General features: G+C 49.5%; 1 protein-coding gene across 1 annotated transcript in view; it reads right to left on the bottom strand.

The window, feature by feature from the left end:
* Positions 1-687: 687 nt before the first annotated feature.
* VPS53 (VPS53 subunit of GARP complex) overlaps positions 688-15,631 on the bottom strand; it is a 52,792-nt gene continuing 37,848 nt past the window's right edge. Inside the window, exons 16-22 of the mRNA XM_055001356.1 lie at positions 14,584-14,666; positions 12,068-12,146; positions 9,935-10,083; positions 6,922-6,991; positions 4,491-4,628; positions 3,139-3,243; positions 688-1,939 (exon numbers count right to left, since the gene is read on the bottom strand). Coding sequence (XP_054857331.1) covers positions 1,769-1,939; positions 3,139-3,243; positions 4,491-4,628; positions 6,922-6,991; positions 9,935-10,083; positions 12,068-12,146; positions 14,584-14,666 — 795 coding nt within the window. The 3' untranslated portion in view covers positions 688-1,768. The remainder of the gene's footprint in view (positions 1,940-3,138; positions 3,244-4,490; positions 4,629-6,921; positions 6,992-9,934; positions 10,084-12,067; positions 12,147-14,583; positions 14,667-15,631) is intronic.

Below are 15,631 nucleotides of genomic sequence, written 5' to 3' on the forward strand. Positions count from 1 at the left end.
CAACACACCAGAAGCAGGCCTGGCTCCTTAACAATCCCAGTGAGACAAGCAGCTTGGCACAGGCTGGGGTGTGTCAATGTGGGGCCCCCTCTGGAAATCTGGCCTGGAGGACTCAACTGTTCCAAAGCAGCGTTCTGTGGATTGGGCTGGCCACCAGCAGAAGGGAAGTCAAGGAAAATCATATGAGACATTTTTTTTTAAGTGGCTCTTGCTCACCTCCAGAGAATGATGTGCCAGGAAGCTAGGAATGCCTAGGGCTAGGAAAGGGTCACCTTGTCCAGGAACCTTGAGCCAGGAACACACAGCAAAGGGTATAGGAAACAAGGAACGGGAGGGAACCAAGGATCATTTTGCAAGAACGCAAACACGACATGGGCAAGTCCAGCCATCAAATCATTCTCTGCTTCTTGGCAGAACTCAAAGTAGCACTCCTGTGGAGTTAAAAATCAGGGATCTTTTAGACCAATGTTAGCTAAATTGGCTCATTTTTTCTATACGTCAAAATGACGTTGCTTTGAACAAATTTCTGCCATCTCCTAGAAGCCTTGGCTGTACAGGAGAGGTCCAAGCAATATCTTGGAAGGAGGAGCAGAGGAGGTCAAAGCATAGCTGAGGACCAGCAGGCAAAAAGCTGGACAGGGGCAGCCACACATACTGAAAAAGTCAGGTTTAACCACCACCACTACCCCGCCCCGGGCTGAAACACACACACAAGCAGGTACACACAGGGAAACATCTTGTACAACGTACCTTGGGCCATACCAGAATTTCATCATGCATTCTGCCACCACAGGTAAGCTGTACTAGACATTATTGGGGAGAGGTGGGAGCAGGGAGAAGAGCTCACCAAGGGGGTTCTTGCTGACAAGTCCTCATTTCTTAAAATGGAGCAACTGAGAACAAGGAAGCCAGATGGAAATGAGGGAAGGAAAAAAGTCCACAGAAAAGGGAAGGGAGTGGGGGAAGAAATGAAACTGCTATGCCTTGAATTTTTGGAGATGTACTTTCTGAGTATCTTTGAAAGACCAAGTGCGGCTGCCTTGATGGACCAAATTTGAAAGTCTCAGAATCTCCCTCTGCTCAGTTACCAAGCTGGCTCCAGCACACACGCACCCAGTCCCCCGTCTGCTCCAGCGGGCCTGCTTCCCACCACCTGGATTTAGTTCTGGCATTCCCTTTTAGTGGCATGCGTGTGCACTGTTAATATAACAGCCCACCCGCATGCAAACAACGATTCCTTAATAGCACTGCACACTGGCATGTGGAGGAAATTTGTGAGGAAAGGGGGCCCTGCAATGGGAGAGGAAGAGGAAGGGACTGGGGGGAAACCCTCTGAGAAGCTGCTGGGGGGGAGCTGAGAACAACATGATGCACGTCTTTCCCTTTCAGGCTACGGGACGATTTTGGTCACCTATTTGGATACTCCTGCCTCTATAAAGGAACAGGAGATTGAGAACAAGCACAAAGAAAAGATTCACAGTTCGGAGAGTCCTCCCTATAGAGGAAGATTCAAAAGAAGAGAGCCTGTTGCCAACAGCCCAAAGTGGAACAAGCTGACAAGACTACCATTGTTAGATTCTCAATTGGAGGTTTTGAAGCTGAGAATATATTCAGGACTATGACAAACCAAGAGGATCTGGGGAGGAAGGGCAGGTGGAGGGAAGGAGTGGATCTGGAACTTTTGTTATCCATATGAGGAGTTCCAACTCAGACTGGGGCAGAAGGCCCCACAGAGCAGCAGTGGGGAGCGCAACAACCACCCCCATCTTCAGAGCCTTTTCTTGATGAGTTTTTCCAGTTTGCGGATGCGGGAAGACTCCTGCTCGGGCGTGGGGGCCGTCAGTGAGATGGAGGCTGCGTTCTCCACCCCAGATGGAGGGGCCGGGAGCCTCTGGCGGAACAAATCCAGCATGCTGCTCTGCTCACTCCGCTTGAGACCCTGCCGGGTGAAGACAGCCAAAGAAAGGGCACTTAGGGACAGGACTGGCCTGAAATACAAGTCAGCTTACAGGGGGATGTAATTCCTCAGCCCATTTGCCCACCCTTTAATGGTAACTCAGCCAACAATGGCTCTCCTGGTATGTACGAGAACTCAAATGAATAAGCCACAACCAGGAGAGAAATACTCAAGACTAACTAGCAACTAACAATCAAATCCACTTTATGAATAATCTATTAAGTGATATGTATAAAGTGCATTTATACATATCATTAAGTGCTCAGTGATTCAATATATTCCTCTATCCATCAACAAACTATTCCATTTCCCAACAATAAATATCATCCAATAATTAACACACAATAATAAATAATAAATTACAATAAATACCATTCATCATTCATAAAAGAGATACTAGCCGCAAGGGTTATACAAAGTCCCAGCAACAAAATCCTGATCGTGCTCCAACCGTAAAATTGTCCTTTTAAATTACTTGCAATAATGCTGGGGAAAGTCGCTTCGGGGAAGATGTTCTACAGGAGGTAAACTGCAGAAACTTAGGCGTCCCCTGCTAGCCCCTCGTCCAAAGAATCAGATTGTCACCGGGCAGAGAAACCCACGATGCCATGGCACTAGTAAGCAGGTAGGGAGAACTCCAAAGTGTAGCAGTGATCTGGGTGGCAGCCATGCTTGCTCACATAATGCCTAGCTGGAGGCTTCGCTACCACACAAGTTGAGATGCTCGGGCAGTGAACTTCTTGCCCCTATGTCACATTCTATTTTTGTTGGGAATCATTGCTTGGGCTCTGTGTTGGAAGCTCAGCTTCTAAAGGGAAGGGAGGCAAGCGAAGCAATGAGCATTCCTATCAAAGCAGGTCTGCATGGCTCCCAGAGCAGGCCAAGCCTTGAAGTATCTGGAGAGGAAAAACTCCACCTTTCGAGGGAGGATTCAGGCTATGCACTGAACGTCCAACGCTGCAGAGACGGCTCAGACAGCCTTGCTCATTAATAACCTTTTAACAGAGATAGGCCAGGGACTAAACTCCAGGACTTCCTCAATGCAAAGCATGCGCCTCGGCCACTGAACTCTAGCCCTCCTTTCCCCAATCTAAAAAAAATCCTTTCCCCCACATCCAGGAGGGGCATTTGAATGGCAAAACGAAGGGGGGCATAGTTCAAGCACCCAGTTTTCACCTTACCTTCATGTCCAGGATCTTCTGAAAGGTGTCTGGGCTGCAGTCAGCCAGGAGTTTGATGTAGTTGTCAACAAACACCACCGGGGGCTCGTGTGGGGCCATCACAACCTGCAGGGACAGATGGCCAAATGTCAAAGGAAATGCCTTTGGGAAGAATGGCAGCCATAGCCGGATAGGGCTTCTGCCAAATTTTCGGTACTACAATGGCACTTTGACAATCCCGTTCGACCTTAAAGAATGAGTCACCAACAAACTGGAGAGGAGTCCCAGGCGAAAATCCAAGGAGCCAGCGGATCCTCCCGCACTAGCCGAGACAAAATGTGCGCAGCCTGTGGTGATGGGCCACGCGTGCATTTGCACTGTGCAAACACAGTGGGAAGCTGTGGCTGATCTCACCTTCTTAGCACGCACAAACAATTTGCCCTAAATATTTGGGGAAGAGCTCTGCCGTTGGGGAGAACTTCAGCACTGCCCTCTCTGGCACACAATCTGCCCCCCTCCCACAACACTTTGTCCACAGATGAGTGCCATGCAAAACCAAGATATGGGCACCTCTCTGCATGATCTCAGCAGAAAAGCACAGAAACCTGACTATGAGCTGCGAAAAGCAACCAGGGAAGAGGGAAGATACCTATCGTGTTATCTACTACAATTCAGCAATGGCTGATCATGTCAATGGACAAAATCAGCCCGGCAGGTGAAGCTGCCAAAAGAATGGTAATCTTTTGCTGTTGGTAAAAGTGTGTGGGGGGGGGGGACCACCAACCCAATGGAATGATTAATCAAACTGAAGAGGGTATGTGAAGAGACAACTCTCAACCAACTATCCATTCGACGCCCCAGCTCCCAAAATGATGCAGGCATCAAGTGTCTGAAACAGCTTCTCTCTGGCCCAAAGTATAGGAGGCCCAAGGCACCGAGAGATTCTTCCAAACGGGTTTGAGGCAAACTGGCACTCTCAGCATCGCTTGCATGCAAAAAGCATGAGCTGCCACCCCTGGGATCAGACCCCTGCTGGGCCTTGCTGCCGAAACAGTGAGGTTGCCTTCAGAGATTAGGAGGAACATATATACTGCCCCCCACCCTCCCCCAGCCATAGCTATGAAGGGGCTCGACTGCTCCTTGGCCTGCCCTTGCTAGAGTTCCAATGAGAGATTCTGTAAGTGAACCCCCTTCCCTCCTTTCCACAACAGCCACCCTCAAATGACACCACAAGCCGGCTTGTTTCAGCCAATCTGCCTCTGGCCTGCGCAGGGCCCTCCTTTCCACTGCCCTCAAGTGGAGCAGCCAGAAGGGCCACTGACACACGTGCAAAAGCCCCCCGAACCATTCAACCGGAGAAGTGGCTGCGTTACCTTAAGGATCATTTCAGCCCGGGTCATGCCCTTTACCACAATCTTGGTATAGCTGGCAGGGGCCTTCCTCACCACCTGGGACCCGATGGACGGCAGGTCTAGAAGTACCATCTTCAGAGAGTGGGTGTCCAGCAGCAGCTGTGCCAGATGGAAGGTGCAGTTGAAGGGCATCCTTTTCTCACCTCGCCAAGAAGGCACATTCTAGTTCTGGCCTGCCAATCCTAGGCCGACACCTGCCAGGTATTCCCACTCATGTCAAAGCCATCTGGGTAGCACTTCATTCGCTGCCCCTGGCCAATCCTCCTAGGGTGGCATATCCATCTAGAAGAGACCTCTAAGTGATCTGGGGCAGAGATTCACATCCAGTGAATGCGGAAAGGCTCACCCTACAGTTCAGCTGCGAGGGGGGCAGTTTGAGAAACCCCCCTATGAACCAGGCCGCATGAATGGAGCCCCCCAAGAACCAGACAAACTGCTCTGAACTCCTTACGAGGACATAAAGGTATGCTTGCAACAAATAAAAAAGATCGACGTCTGGTATGCCACCTAGCACACAGCTGGCCACTACACCAAACTGGCCACAGACAGCCAGTTTGGTGTCGCGGTTACGAGCGCGGGACTCTAATCTGGAGAGCCGGGTTTTATTCTCCACTCCTCCGCTTGAAGCCAGCTGGGTGACCTTGAGTCAGTCACAGCTTCTCGGAACTCTCTCAGCCCCACCTGCCTAACAGGGTGATTACAGTTGTGGGGATAATAACAACACTTTGTAAACCGCTCTGAGTGGGCGGTATATAAATTGAATGATGTTGTTGCTGTTATTAAATGCAATCTGGGGTTGGTCGAGGAGAGCAAAAAACGGTGCCCCACCCCTCTGACCAACAGAACACCGTTGAGCTGCACTTGGGTCCTCTGGTCCCTTCACTGGATCCAGGAGCACAACCTCTCCTCTGACATTGTGAGACCAAGATTCATGGGAATCCCAGCTTCACAGGTCTCACCAAAGCAGGCGAGTGGAACATACAATCACCCCTTGGTTTAAAAACAGTTTAAGATGGGAAAATGACTAACAAACTTGTGTTGAAGAACCTCTCTCCCCCCGCAAAAAAACCCCAGAGCGCAACCATTCCAATCCAGTCATCTCTTTAAAGTACCGGGAATGTGCTGATTAGTGCCTTTAAAAGTGCTCGGTTAGGTAGGAAATGTTCAGCGAGCACCCTCAGACACCAATGAAATTTGCTCCACTCGCCAAGGGGGAGCGGCACTTCGGCTAATCAAAACCAAATGCCAAGAAGAGTTGGAATTTGGTTTTTTCCCCCAGAGGGAGGGAGAGAGAGATTGTATTTCATTTCACAGATGTGCCATTGATGTATAGACTTCTCTTCCCTGTAATGCCTTGGGAGAGGAAGGCACCCTAAGCCTCATTCTGGAACAGTCCCCATTGGGGGAGACCCAACCTTTCCTCCCGGCATAAACAGAGCCATTCCGAAGCAGCTGCAGTTGGGACCGACAGCTGAACAGAAGGAGCCTCTTAGCTACTTCCTTGCACAAAGGCTGGTGGGCTGTGCGGGGATATATTTCGCAACGGGACCAACAGGTGCATCCCCTGAATGGGGAGTAGGGCAGTTTCAGCTCTGCATAATCTTCAAAACGCAGCCACCCTGAACAGATATCCATGTACCAGGAAAGTTTGAGTGGACAGGGGGGCAGTCTGGCCCCAAGATCCAAACAGCAGCTGCCTTGCTGGGGAAATGTGCCCTTGCCTAGCTCTTGCTCACTGCTCTGGGGCTTATGCAGGCAAGCAAGTTGGTGGACGAGGTTTCCCACACTGAACGATGCCTTAAAGCCACAGCTGCACCACAGAAGGCCAGTCTCTGATTCAGGCACCCTAAGTACCTGAAGAAAAAAAATGAGAGCGAGCGAGTCTAAGTTATCGGTAGCCACACGAACACCTGGTGGCAAACATCTGGCAGCTGGCCTAGCCATGCATTTGGAAGTGGGGTAGTAAGGCCACACATACAGCCCCACAGCTCTGATGCAAAAAGCCCCATTTCATTTTTATTCTTCCCTTGGGCAGAATGAACCTGCAAGTCTTTATTTTTGCATCATTTTCCATTTCCTCTTGGCAATTTCCCCCATTTAATCGACATATTTTTTAACATCACTTCTGCATCGATTGCGTATGAACACCATTCAAGAAGCCAGTGGCCGGGGGATGCCTGCAGCAAACACGGGTGGGAATGAAAAAGGCACACAAGGACAGACTCATCTGCCTCGCCCTACTCTGAAACCCTTGACATGAGATGGGGGGAAATCTGGCCGGCGCTCAGCCCAGACCTCTCTCTCTAGCCTCCCTGCTGACTTCTGCTCAGCGCCAGACTGCTCTACCGTTAGTCCCTTCCAGCCCCTTCCCTCGTTTCTTTTGGCGTCTTACCTGTTCTGCCCCCACCATGCTAATCGGCTTGCACTTGAAGAGGTGGTTGATGAACTTGGGGATAAAAGAGCTGCAGGAAAGAACAAAAGAATTCACATGGCAGCAGGAAGTCCGAAAGGGGTGATGATTCAAGGAGGGACTCTGACCATTGTTGGGATGGAGTGGGAAGTCAGCACAGCCCTGGAGCGAGCAGAGCCACAAGGCACCCGGGGTGCTGATGGTGCTGCAGAATCTGCCTGGATTGGACCTGGACTGCGGTGGTGATCGCAAGGCTGTCAGCTCCCTCAGTGCATCTGCTGGAACCGTCCTCATGTCCAGCTCCACAGAGGCCGCTTGGCTCAGGCTCTCCTGGCCACCCACCCCTGAGAAAATGTGCAAAAGTTAACTCACTTCCCCTGCGAGCCCCAAAAATTCACCCTTGCAACCTCAACCTCTGGCCAGATGCTGTGCCATGCCAACAGCAAGTGGGGGCAGCATGGGCTCCAGGGAGGAAGAAAATGAACAGTAAATTCCGTTAGGGACCAGAAGACCAGGAAAGTTGAACACAGTCAAGATTTTCTCTCTCTCTCTCTCACACACACACACACACTCCCCACCCACCCCAAAACTGAGAGAAATCCTACTATCAAAAATCACTCAACAGGCTTTTCAGGGAATGCCCATATGGGGGGTGGGAGAAATGTTGCCTATAATAAAATTATTCTGCACCCAGAAATGCTAATTTCTGTCGTCTGCTATTTTGCATAGATGCCCTTCTTTTGTTCAACCTAGTCACCACAGGGGACTGAAGTCCTATCCCCAGCTATTGAAAAATCTTAGTTTTGCATACTTTCAAGACTCTTTCTGCAGCCATGAGTGCTATAAAAATGTGCTCTTCTTATTTAAACAATATTTCCAAGCAGCTAAATTCCACAGCCCGGCCCACGCTTTACTAGCACTCGTGCTGAACCCTCAGCCTACAGGCAACGCAGCCATCAGTGGCAGGAGAAAGCTGCCACTGGCATAACGGGAAGAGTGCTGGGCTCAAGGCTGAAACAATTGTTCAACCCAGGGCCAAGTTGCTTTCAACCACAAGGTTGTTGTGGTCAGAGAACAAACTGTGCATGCTGCTTTGTGATCCTTGGAGAAAGGACAGGCTAAAAAAAGGAATCAACACAAAGAAACCAAACAGGCTGCCGGAGAGGCAAAGGTAGGGGGGGGGAAATCAGGTTTCTCCAGTCCAGCCTGAAAAGGCTTCCTTCAGGTATTGCCCAAACACCTCCCAGATGCAAGAGTGGTGGGATGGGTCTTCCGTGGTACAGGCCAACTAGTGAGCTTTTTAATTGGTCTGGGGCATGCACAGGACAAACGGATTAAAAGAAGATGTCAGGCCACTAAATGATTATTACGAACTCTGGCACAGCCACCTGGAATGCATGGCATCATACATACTTCACTCTGAAAACTGGCCACGGCTGCCAGCATCTGGGGACTGCGCAAGAGTTGTCCCTGAAGATTAACTGGGAGCCCAGAGATTCGGAGTGGGGCAGAAATGGACTGGCGGCTGGCTGCCAAAAGGGAATAGCCGAAGAGATCTGGCAACCTTTTTTTTTTAACAAATAGTGTTTTGATCCTGGAACCAGCACAAAAATTCCTAGGCTGCCTGATTTATCGGGCGGAGGGAAAGAGGGGATTAGCTTGCTGGAACACAACGCACCAAAGGTATTTTGGGAAGAGAAGTGGGAAGTCTGAACTCTCTTTCCACCTGCTTTTCTGAAGCCTTATAGGGCTGTGTCCACAGCTGGCAGACAAGCCCACTGGCAATGGTGGATGGTGCAGGAGACTGAATTCCTTCAGAACTGTGAAGTTCCCCATATTGAAAAGACAGATTAACTAGTAGAATTAAGCCCCGTTCATGTACCCTTAAGAGTTGGATCTGGCATACCTTCAAGACACCCACCCCAGGCTTAACTGCTGCCTTCTTGACATGCTGGAGTCTAGAGTACATCACACAATGTGCAATTAACTTATGGAACTTGCTGCCACAAGATATGGTGACAGCCAGCTATTATTGGGGGGGGGGGTGCCAGGAAGGAGAATGAAAAGAAATTCACAGCAGCTGCTGCTGTTAGCCATTTAAATAGAGCCTTTCATCATGAAAAGCAGTATGCCTCGAAATGTGATGTGCGGAGGACATTACATGACAACCATATCGTTAACACCTGCTTGTGCCCCTAGGGATCCACGGGCAGGCAAACTTGTTTGTAAATTTATTGTGGTACTTCTCTTCCAGAACTGAGGGACAGCACAACACAGCCCAGCGTCTCATGAGGATAACTGTCCTTTGAAGATCTTTTGGTGTAGTGGTTAAGAGCGCAAGACTCTAATCTGGAGAGCCGGGTTTGATTCCCGACTCCTCCACTTGAAGCCAGCTGGGTGACCTTGGGTCATTCACAGCTCTTCCAGAGCTCTCTCAGTCCCACCCACCTCACAGGGTGTTTTGTTGTGGGGATAATAATAACATACTTTGTAAACCGCTCTGAGTTGGCATTAAGTTGTCCTGAAGGGTGGGATATCAATCAAATGTTATTATTATAATCACTATTTCCTGCACAGATGTTTACATAAAAGCAGCCAAACGGACCACTGAGGCAAGTAACCTGTTTCCCACAGTGACCAAGTAGAAAACCCAGAAGGACCACAAGGCAGAAGCCCAAATCTCCTCTTGTTTTTGTCCCACCACCACCCAGCAACTGGCATCCAGAGGTCAGCTGCCTCTGAACACAGCGGTTCCAATAGCCAGTGATGGACCCCCTCCGCCTCCATCTACATGCCGACTCCTTTTTTCAAGCAATCTAAGCTCGTGGCCATCACTACGTCAAGAGGGCATGTGAGCACCATGAGTTAATTACACGTAGTGTGCCTTCATTCTCTCTGACAAGCTGGTCCTCAACCTACCTTTGGGTTCAACACATTCAAAAGCAACAACTCCGCTTCCCCCAAGAAGGCCCCGTGGCCAGAGTGGCAAACTCACTTGGCAAACTTGATGCAGAACTGAGTGAAGTACTTGCGGGTGGAGGCCAGGTTGTCGCGGATGATGGGGACGTTCTGCTTGATGTGCAGGATCACGGAGGTGACGTAAGGGCTCTGGTCTCCCACGTGCTCCACGTTCTGCCACTGCATCTGCAGGTGTTAAGAAGGCGGCTCAGTGTTGAGGTGGTGGCAGACGTCTGGAGTTCAAGCAAGGGTCGGTGAGACCATGGTGGGAGGAGGGCACCACGCCCACCTGGCTAGACTTTCAAGAGCCATGTTTCCCACAGTCTTCCTCGGGTAATTTTGCCAAACTGAAAATGGGGCACCTCCCAGGAATAGATTTAACGGGCACTCCCAAAGACCAAATGGGGCATAAAACCCCTGCCCCTTTATCTTCACAACAACCTGGCTGTTGGCTGAGAAGCTCAACCTGTTGAGGCTGAGAAATAGTGACTGGCCCAAAGTCATCCAGTCAAACTTTGTCTCCCAACCTAACATCAACACTCTAGCCCATACGCCACAAAGCTGCAGCTTTGCATCTGCTAGGAAGTTCCTCACTGAAGTGAAAGTCAGTTTAAAGAGGACAGAATGAGGGAAGGAGCAGAAAAGAAAGCTCTTATCTTAAAAGTGTATATTCAGTGTAATGTTTATATGACACACACACTTGCACACACAAACAATGACTACAGTGGCAGAGGGGACGGGAGTAGAAGACCCATCCTGAAAAGAGATCAACAGAAATATGAATCTAAGTCCTCAGGCAAAGGTCTTCTTTTGCAGTTACTGGGGCTTGGAAGAGAGTGTGGGATTTTGTTGTTGCTCGATGTATTGTCGAAGGCTTTCACGGCCAGAGAACAATGGTTGTTGTGGATTTTCCGGGCTGTATGGCTGTGGTCTTGGCATTGTAGTTCCTGACGTTTCGCCAGCAGCTGTGGCTGGCATCTTCAGAGGTGTAGCACCAAAAGACAGAGATCTCTCAGTGTCACCCACCACCACTCAGTGGTGACACTGAGAGATCTCTGTCTTTTGGTGCTACACCTCTGAAGATGCCAGCCACAGCTGCTGGCGAAACGTCAGGAACTACAATGCCAAGACCACGGCAATACAGCCCGGAAAACCCACAACAACCACTTTTGTTGTTGCTGTTGCTACTTCCCCCTTAGGTATTTGTGTTGGGATAATTTTCAAATTAATTCTCTGATGGCCAGAAAGAAGGCAATTGCACACAAACGTCTAAGAGAGAAAACGCAAGGGGTGGGGAGTCAGCCTGCAAGACCCCATAGATTTAGCCACAGGGCTTAAAGAGGCTTGTACTGCAGCCCTTGACAGGCAGCCACAAGAGCCTTCACCTGCATCCAACTCAGGGTCCTGAAGTCCTTGGCTCCCCTTTCCCAAAAGCATAAACAACATCCTCAGACAGGCAGGCTTCATCTCAGGGCCCGTTTCACAAACATTGAGGCGTTTGGCTGAAAGCCCTTTTTAACAACTTCAAACCCACTGAGGCCTGGTTTTCTTTCAATGCTTTAAAAAAAAAACCCAGCACATTTCCAGTTTCTCCCTGTAACTGTGTGAGAGAAATGGGAAGAGGGTCCCAATGAAAGCCTTTCAACAGAGAAAGAATTGGGGCATTTTTTCCTAGGAGGAATGCCCTAAGTTTTGGGGGCTTTTCATCTTGGGGGGAAAACATATTTTGGAGCGGGGGTTCTGGCACCTTGTAAAATTCTGGATGGCAGGGGAAGCGAGAAGATGAAGGTATTTTCTCCTTATCTCAGAATACTGCAAATCCAGGGTCCTCAGAGAAGCTGATCTGTGGGAAGTCCAGGACAGACTTCTCCACATAATGTATATGCAACATAACATGCACCATTTGCTGCCACAAAATACCATTTGATTCCAGGACTTTTTAAAAAAAGATATCAGCAAATTCAGGGAGGAAGACAGTTCCATCAATGGCTATTAGCCAAGAGAATCAAAATGGAACCTCCATGTACAAAGGTGGCCTGTATGACTATCAGATGCTGAGGGCAAAAACTGCCTTTCCCCTTGACAGAAGCTGCCTTGACTTCCAAGATGAGAGGCAGAACATATAAATGGGTGGCCATCCCGAGACCCCCCTCTGAGCTTGAGACCCCACCTTGCTCATGGCTGTGAGAGCTGGATCGCAGGCCGCGTCCAAGTCCTGCACCAGAAGTTGGATGCTGTTAGAAATCACTCTGAAGGGAAACAAGAAAGGAGAATCTTGTTTCAGGCAGGGCAACTGCAGCCTTTGGAGTTTCAAGCTGTGATCCCCCCCCCCCGGTCCCCCACCATCCCAAATGGTACAGTCCCTTTGGCCACCTCATGCTTCTGTGGATGTGAGCAAAGCTGCCAATGGGGGGGGGGAATCAAAGGGTTTTTAACCCATAGTCTATGTAACCCCCCTTTCCTCTTGCCCCACAACGCTCCTCTCTCTTCTCCACTACCTCCAAATTTGGAATGGGAGTATTATTACAACTGCCCCCCTTAACAGGACATAAGACATTTACAAAGGAATGCAATGCAGTGGGCATAAACACCTGCCCTGTACAGAATGTGGATTTGGGGCTGGGGGGCAGAGGGCACAGCCCCATTGACACAGCTCTGTCACACAATCCAGTCAGCTGCCAGCCTCACAAACTGCTCAATGTGGCCAGGTCTGTCTGAGGGAAAAGATAACCTATGATCTACACTTTTATTTTCTAATTAAAGATGTCAACCATCCCTCAAGAACTGCCAAAATCATTTCTGACAGAGCCCCTGAACTAAGCTGCCCCCTCCCCACCTCTTTTCAACGTTTCCGCCACAACAACTCTCACGACGCGTCAAAAGACTCAGGCAGAACATCATCGCTTTAATGGAAACATCACTCCTCGTCTCTTTCCATTTTCTTTTCATGCGGCTCAACGTTACCTCAGCAGACAGCTCCATCAGAAGCAGGCCAGAAAAACGTTAGCTGTGAAACATCAGCTTGTCTTTATAATAGACCCGACTTTCCCACTGGAGTAGAAACACCAGTGGCTGCTTCAAGCTGACTCAGGTGGCTTTCTGCTTTGCTTTCAGTGCCATGCAGTTAGCCCCCCGCAGCCCCCCGCTGCTCAACAGCCCAATGCGAAGATAGGATTTGGGCGGAGGTGACTTCATTGGCATGACCCGGCCTGCCAGGTTACCTTCACCCTCCTAGGATGTGGCAGCCGTTCCTCAGGCTCCCGCTCCGGAATGGAACACGGATTCCCCATGCCCCACTGCACGCCTGCTGCCTGCACGAGGCAGGAGAGAATAGCAGTTCATGGTTCAGAAAGAAGGGCAGCTGGCTCTGGAAAAACAATGGCTTGCAAGACTCCTTTTGGTACATTTCGTGTCTCACCAGGGGCTTTGGTCAACCATGCTAAGCACAAGAGGGCAGCTTCAAGGAAAAAGGGGGGGAAAGGACAGCTCCCCTCAACCAGCAGCTTCTTAAAGGCACCAGAAAGCAGGGCAAGCAACAGGTATTTGAGTACAATCATTGTTAAAGGGTTCTTAAGGCAGGGCCTTTTTTTCAGGGGGAACGTGCCGGAGCAGAGTTCCAGGACCTCTTTATGGAGTTTTGATGCTTCTTGGGCATTCGGGACTTGGGCTGAGAGGGGAAAACATCATGAGTCCTGGAACCTTGTTTAGGAAAAAAAAAAAGCATTGCCTTGAAGTGATTATCTGACGAACTCTCACAGCCCCCCTCCCCCTGCAAAGGAAACTCCATTTTACAGATCAGAAGATCATAGCTGAGAGAGAGAGAGAGAGAGAGAGAGAGAGAGAGAGAGAGAGAGAGAGAGAGAGAGAGAGAGAGAGAGAGAGAGCTTTCCTGAGGCCTCCCAGAGAAGTTGTGCCAACGACTGCATCCATATCCATGCCTCCTCTTTTCAAGGAACCCTCACGCCACACCAGCCAAAGGTGAAATTTTAAAATGGTTAATCTCCACCCCACCTCATCCCAAAGACCTTGGTGCTCCCGAGCTCAGCGCCACTCCCCCTTGCCAGGAAAATGGAAAGCTGTAAGACTGCCCCCCTCCCCTGGACCCCGATCCCTCCAATCCAAGGCCTGGCAGCTTGCCCTCAATGGAGCCCCACAACAGACCACCACCGGAGGAATCTGGTTCTTGGGGGACGGGGAGTGGGACCGACAGCACTCACGGTCAGGAGCTACTGCCAACCCAGAGTCGCTCCAGCGCTGGGCACTGGCCACACAGCACATTTGCTGTGTATACAGTGGTGTGAACCACAACAAAAGCCATCTTTGTACACACAGGGCTCGGAACCACAGGCAGCAGAAAAGGGCACAAGGGGTACCTAGCGGTGCAGGGACACGTGCAAGTGTTCTCCCTGCGTCGTGTTTTGTGCTGGTGTTCCCCACAGCAGTCTCATCCACACATTTTAAGCGTACACTGAAGGGTTTCATTGCCATTTCCCCCCCTATGGTGTACACCTAAAGGACATGATGTGTGAACAGGGTCTTGTGGTCACAGGGCAATCTTGTTGCTCTTCCATTTTCACGTTGTGGCTGGCTCTGGCTCTTTCACCCGCCAGCACTCCCAAAGGTCTGTCGAAAAAATCACAAAAGAGCAAACCAGGTCCTGAACGAGACCGGCCGCGTCAAACGTACGTGCTGAAGGTGTCCATTTCCCCCATCAGGTTGATCCTTTCCACCAGGCTGGTGTCCACTTTCTCTTTGAGCTTTTCTTCAAGCTGTCGGGGAGGCAAAAACAAAAATATAGGGAATCCCTCACACAAAATTGACTTGGGTAACAAACCATCCTTGAAGATGGTAAGTCGTTTACATACAACCAGCACAAATCAGCAACACTCCAACTATTCACCGAACTAGATCTTCAAAGACAGGAAGATAATGATCAGGGGCCCATGTGGCAGAATACCTAAATCTTACCCCTTAACACTGAGCATCAAGAAGACAAAAGTAATGACAATGACAATGAGGAAACTGAAGTTGTTCAAGATTTTCTAGTCTTTGGCTCAATCATCACTCAACAGGGAGACTGCAGTGAAGAAATCAGAAGAAGATTGAGACTTGGAAGAGCAGCTGAGAGGCAGCTAGATGAGATCCTTAAAGATGTCTCTCTGGGAACCAAGATCAAGATAATCCAAAGTATGGTATTCCCCATTGCCATGTATGGATGTGAAATTTGGATGGTAAAGAAAGCTGACAGGAAAAAAACTGATTCATTTGAAATGTGGTGATGGAGGAGAGTTTTGCAGATATCGTGGACAGCCAAAAAGACAAATAAGTGGGTACTAGATCAAATCAAGCCTCAAGTCTCCCTAGAAGCTAAAATGACAAAACTGAAGCTATTGTACTTGGGTCACATCATGAGAAGACAAGATTCTCTGGAAAAGTCAACAATGCTAAGAAAAGTGGAAGGCAGTAGGAAAATAGGAAGACCTAAAACAAGGTGGCTGGACTCAATAAAAGAAGCCATGTCCTCCAGTTTGCAGGATCTGAGTAGGTCTGTTAGAGAATGTTTTGGAGGTCTTTCATTCATAGGGTCGCCATAGGTCAGAAACGACTTGACGGCACATAACACACGCACCCCTTAACATGACACCCCACCCCCCTGGTTTATATAATTGCAGCAGAAAAGTCAGCGCTGCCGCATCTGTCGCCATGGATAAGCTGACCTGGAAACGAAGCAAGG

The sequence above is a fragment of the Eublepharis macularius genome, chromosome 17 (assembly GCF_028583425.1).
Source record: "Eublepharis macularius isolate TG4126 chromosome 17, MPM_Emac_v1.0, whole genome shotgun sequence".
Lineage (NCBI taxonomy): Eukaryota > Metazoa > Chordata > Lepidosauria > Squamata > Eublepharidae > Eublepharis > Eublepharis macularius.